Here is a 5,343-nt window from a genome sequence, read left to right on the forward strand (position 1 = left end):
AAAAGGATACTCGCGATTGGCGGAAAAAGGTTCCGAAGAACGCATACGCGTGGAATTTCGCGTTATCGTCGAAGATGAGGTACGTGCTGATTACCGAGCTGCTTACACCTTCCTGTATGCCCGTGGCTCTTCTTTCTGTCTGCTTCTCTCTCTTTCTCGCGCGCACGCGTCTCCCGCGAAATTACAACGACGCGCTGTGTTCCTTGCGCGAGCACGGAGGCAGAGGGTCGTAGGGGCAGCGGACGCAAGGAATCGAAGGTGAAATTACACCAGCAAAGTACGCGCCTCGGCGTACTTAGAGTTTTACTGATTGCAAGACATAAAATGTAATTGCTAGGTGGCCCTAGAAGAAGCACACTGCAAACCTTTCGCCGAGGTTTTAATAGGATCCCCGTGAAACCCGACTATCGACCGATTCGAATCCGGTTTACGGGGTCCCACGGAAACGCATTATGACATTCTTACCCGAGTTTCTCAGCTTCTTCCTCTTCTCGCATTCTTTTCTACGCGAGAGGACTGTTAGTCCTTCTTTAATACGATTCGACGATCCACGCCGGCGATTATTTCGCACTCACGAGGACAGACTGCATCTTTCGACACGCTTGTTGTCCAGTTTTCTTACTCTCTCCCTGGGCCGGTTACAGCGTTCATTAGCGGCTCAGTCTGGTCCATTAAGATCGATTATCTCGATACATAGAAATCCACACTCTATTTGGATGAGATTGCAAAAGCAACGCCCGCTTCCCGTGGCTCTCTCGCCTTGAATCCGATCGTTCGCCCCTACTATACACGTAGGATATGTGTAGCCTGCAGGAACGTAGCCCCGCTAGCTAGAACTCCTTTGGGAACTCCGCTGATGGGCATTCGCGCGCAGGCCGGTGTTGGGAAGACAAATCGCGAGTCCCGTAATTTCTGTCGATCAAGGTCACGCGCCTCGCCACGCGTAATATACGATCCTGAATCGATCGGACCGGGATTTTACTTGGAATCGATTTGAATGAAACACGGACCGCCTTGTGACAGAGGCAGCTGGTCCGCCGTGGCGGTGGCTGGTCGGTCCAATTAGCCTCTAGAACCGAGGGAGGTACCGGAGGAAGAATCGAAAGGAAGAACCCGGAGAAGAACCAAAGAAGAAACTCGCCTCTAAAAGTCGAATCCAAAGGAAAAGACAACGTAGAGGCTTTTAGCTCGCGCTGCACGCTTACGGTGCTTCACACTTTATTTATCTACATCTCTGTTGCGCGGCGATGCGCTTTCAGTGCCTGGGCTCGGTTGGCAACCTACTTACGTATATGGCGCACCGGGGTGCAAATTATGCATGTTGCAAGTAGCCTTTGCTCGACCCGCGTGTCTTTTTATTGCTCGGAATATTTTAAACGCCACATCGAGCCCGGTCCATGTAAATATATGGAGATACGGGGTGCTACAGAGAAGCAAGTTCGCGATTGCGCCGCGCGAATATGGTATCCATTATCGCTCTAAATTGTGGCCTTCTGAAATCCAGGTGTCGTACACCTTTAACGAGATCGTGAACGTGTTTCTACAAGAATTTTTTATTCATTTTCGGTCGTTATGATAACATAAACGAAATATTATAAACGTAAATTTTCCAAAAAAATTCCTACACAGACATAAATATTATAGATTTTCACTCGATAAAATGGAAATACGAGAACAAAATACATAGTAGGGATATCCCACCTAATTCCATTGAAAGAATTTCTCCACTTTCACACGGTCTCTCTCTTTCTCTCTCACTCTCTCCTAAAAAATCCAGAACTTGGTTCACTGTTGGCCAAAAACTCGATTCGCTTCGCAACGCATCGAAGCTCGTACACGTTGACTCGCGCGCGCCAGTCGTGCCAAAGGAGAACGTATGCGGTCGGGCGGACATTAGCGTGGCACCGGCATAAATTTGTACGCGGCCGATACACCCCGTGCACCATCCTCTGTGTCCCTCTGACTCTTCCTGTTTCTGCCGCCTCGTACGGAGCTTGGTACGCGGCGAAGGCAGACGCATAAGTCTTCCGTCTGGCCGCGAGGACACCGTATAGGATCGCGTCCGAACATTTTCCGTGCGCGATAGGCGGCGGCCCGCAACAGAAACGGCTCGCTTTCACGGGACGCAACCGCGTTTCTGTTTTCTGAGGTTGTTAAGCACGCATTTGGTTTCGACGACGACGCTGCGCGGCCAGCCAACGCATAAATACGTGTAGGCAGCGCGTGTTAACGGAGGCGGGGCGCGTTTCGACCGCTCCGTGAGCCTCGAATAGTTTTCGTGTTTTCCCGTTCCACCGCAGGCGACCGTTCCTTGTAATGGCCAGAATAAATCTTCCGTACGACTCTTCTCGCGTCTAGTAATTGGCCCCATGGAATTCTCCGTATCGCGTAAACATTGCATTTTCCGGTGACCTCCTTACTTTCAGTCTGCTATCTATTCTCATCGTAAAATATAAAGTAGAAATCGATATAAGGATTAAGAATTTTTGTTCACAGAGAGAATATTAGGACGTGGTATATTAAAAATGCACGTAGTAGGATCACCAGATTTTCTGTTTTTGTATGATTTTAAATATTATTCGTAAATTGGAAAGCAGACGTTCCACTGATGTTACGCTATATTCGGAGACAATTAATTGCCATCAAAATTATTATTTCTTCACCGCTCTCTCTTCATACCATATCGCTATATCCCATGAATTCTTCCACATTTCTCAATCTACCTCGACTACACAACTTGTCGCCAGCGATCTAAGCGGTTGTTCTCACCGCGATGTTGTCCAGCGTATACTGGCGCGGCGATGAAACTTATGAAAGGGGCCGAAATTCTCGAAAAGATGGTTATCAGCCGGGCCGTTTCGCAATAAGAGAACGAGTGTCCGTGGAACGTGTAACTTCCCGACAGTCGTATGTATCTTGGGAGAGCTGACCACGACGCAGCTACGCCGCACAACGTCAGGGACGAGATTTAGAGGCCGCGACGGCGGACAATGCACGACACCTGCAGCACCTCGAAAAAGAAGAGCGTAAATCGGAGGGAAGAGAGATAGAAGACGAAAGGGATAGGGCAAAGAGAAGGAAGAAAAAGGAGGAACGAGTCTCACGAGCTAGGCGAGGAAAAAGGAAGAGGAGAGAGGGTTCGTCTGGAAACAGAGGCAATAGCGTGGTTCGCCTATGTGTACCGAGGCACGGAGAACGGAAACTGGTACCGGTAGCGCAGCGGGATAAACTCGAGAGACGTCTTAAAAGGTCCTTAACATACGTACCGGGAGGGACGAGCTACATCGTTCCGGTGCGGGAGCACGATGCATGGAAAAATGCTTATTCAACAAAGGGACACAAATCAAACAACAGTGGAACGTGGACATCTTCCACATTGTTGCAAAGTGCCGACAACGACGCTCCTCCTTGTCAACTATATAATTCTTATACTCGCCAGAGTAGGATCTCGTGACGGTATTTCTAGATTATCGTAGATAGAATGACCCACTGTTACCGAAGTAGCGTCCCATACGGGGGAAGGATGTCTAGGACGAGACTACGCGTCTAAGGTAACAATACCTCAGCCCACATGCTCTACTTAACTCTTCCAACTCCTCTTCTCGCTCCTGTGCGCCTCCAAACTCGAACGGTCGATCGAAGATTCCCAGGAACGGTGGCTAGTCTAGCAGCGTTCGGTCATGCGATCCTTCGAATACTCGGTCGGTTCGACGAAACGGCCGCCTCCGTGGGACGCTCGTTCGGCGGAAAATCAATTATACAGCCAATGGTCGGGACTGATCTCGCGATCTTCTTGTTTTCTCTACTCCCGAAATGACTTTCGGTAGCTTAGGACCCCCGCTGACGGAGCACGCGGTGAACTGCGAGATCAGCCCCAGAGCAAAACTGCTCCGAAAAGGAAGAAAAGAGACAAAAGAAATTTAACAGGAAGAATAAGAATAGGGGAGAGGATGAAGGAAGACGAAGAGGTAGAACCGCGTTTTGCGGTGTAGCAAGTTTTTTATCAAGATATTAATTGAACGCTCAATTATATCTTACGTGGCCAGACATAAATTCATAACTTTTAGGCTCGCAGTTAAAAGGAACCAATTACCGGAACGATGGTCGTATTCCTGGCTTGAAAACTGACCATCCCAAGAAACCGCCCTGGCAAAATAATTCTTGCGATTATTTATATATATATATTACGATTTCTTTGCTGGTGTTGAAAGACATTACAACATCCCTTTCACCCTTTCCAACGATAGATAGAATATCTTTGATTCCAATCGTATGCTTCAGCATTGAAGAGGGTCACGGAGGAAAAAAGAAGCATCGCAAGGTCCAATGCAATTAGTATCGTAATGACAGTCTGAGTATGCGGAACAACCGACAGGTCGAAACAATTATTCAATTAGCAGATAACTAATTATACGCTTCTGGTTATGTTCCTTTGCGCTCAACGATTAACATTTTATTAGTAGAATGGAATGCTGGATATGATTTTTCCATTCGGGATGTCGTGATTAAAGATACATATATGTTTGTGTGTGTGCTTGATCACGAACTGTCTTCGGACGAAACGTCATAATCGCTGTCGTCGCTGAAATGTGGTTCTTTAATGTTGTGCGTGATAGAGCCAGGTTTGTCCGTTGCCAGGATATAGGTGCCGCGAGGAGTTTTCTTGATGCGTCCTAGAGAAACTCCTGCCTTCAGAACCTCCATTACTAGGTAGCCGGCTCGCGCTTGGGTAATCTTCATATTCTTCAACACGTAATGCACGATACTCTCGAACGTGGCACCATCCACGAACCCGTTCATCTCGTAAGCGTTCCAGTTCCCGGACATCTGCGGGAACGGGTTCGTTTCAGTTCCATTTCTCAGTTATTCGCATTTTATCTTTTTACTTAATTGTAAATGTTGAGGTTATCAGATGTATGTGAATACAAAGGAACGCGTGGATAAATTGTAAGGTAGAAAAATATATTTTAAATACTGAAGTGTAAATACAAATCGGAATATAATTGAGCTGATCCAGATCCACACGCTAGCAGTATTACCCTATGAACTACAAACTCTGAAGCCATCGTCGCCTGTCTAGAGTTTATGGTTTGCCTTCGACGCAGTCTTTTGTCTATACGCTGTCGATGGCTTCAATGCTTGAGAAAACTAAAAGACCAGATGTAGAGTTTTCTTAGAAGTGATGACCATTTCAACAAAAGATATAGTAATGAATTTTTATGAGACTTATAAAATATATAATGATTGCAATAATGTATAATTTACAAAACACTGTTCCTTCTCATAGTATAATCTTAGCAACTTTCGAGAATTCCATTTGTCTCGCGAGGACAATGATGGATT

At 46.7% G+C, this 5,343-nt stretch overlaps 1 protein-coding gene across 1 annotated transcript; it reads right to left on the reverse strand.

Annotated features, from left to right (window-relative positions):
• Window positions 1-4,421: 4,421 nt before the first annotated feature.
• On the reverse strand, window positions 4,422-4,891 carry LOC132904679 (uncharacterized). The gene has a single exon (XM_060955369.1). The coding sequence runs from the start codon at window positions 4,825-4,827 to the stop codon at window positions 4,540-4,542; it is 288 nt and encodes a 95-aa protein (XP_060811352.1). The 5' UTR covers window positions 4,828-4,891; the 3' UTR covers window positions 4,422-4,539.
• Window positions 4,892-5,343: the final 452 nt, after the last annotated feature.

Source organism: Bombus pascuorum, chromosome 2, assembly GCF_905332965.1.
Source record: "Bombus pascuorum chromosome 2, iyBomPasc1.1, whole genome shotgun sequence".
Taxonomy (NCBI): Eukaryota; Metazoa; Arthropoda; class Insecta; order Hymenoptera; family Apidae; genus Bombus; species Bombus pascuorum.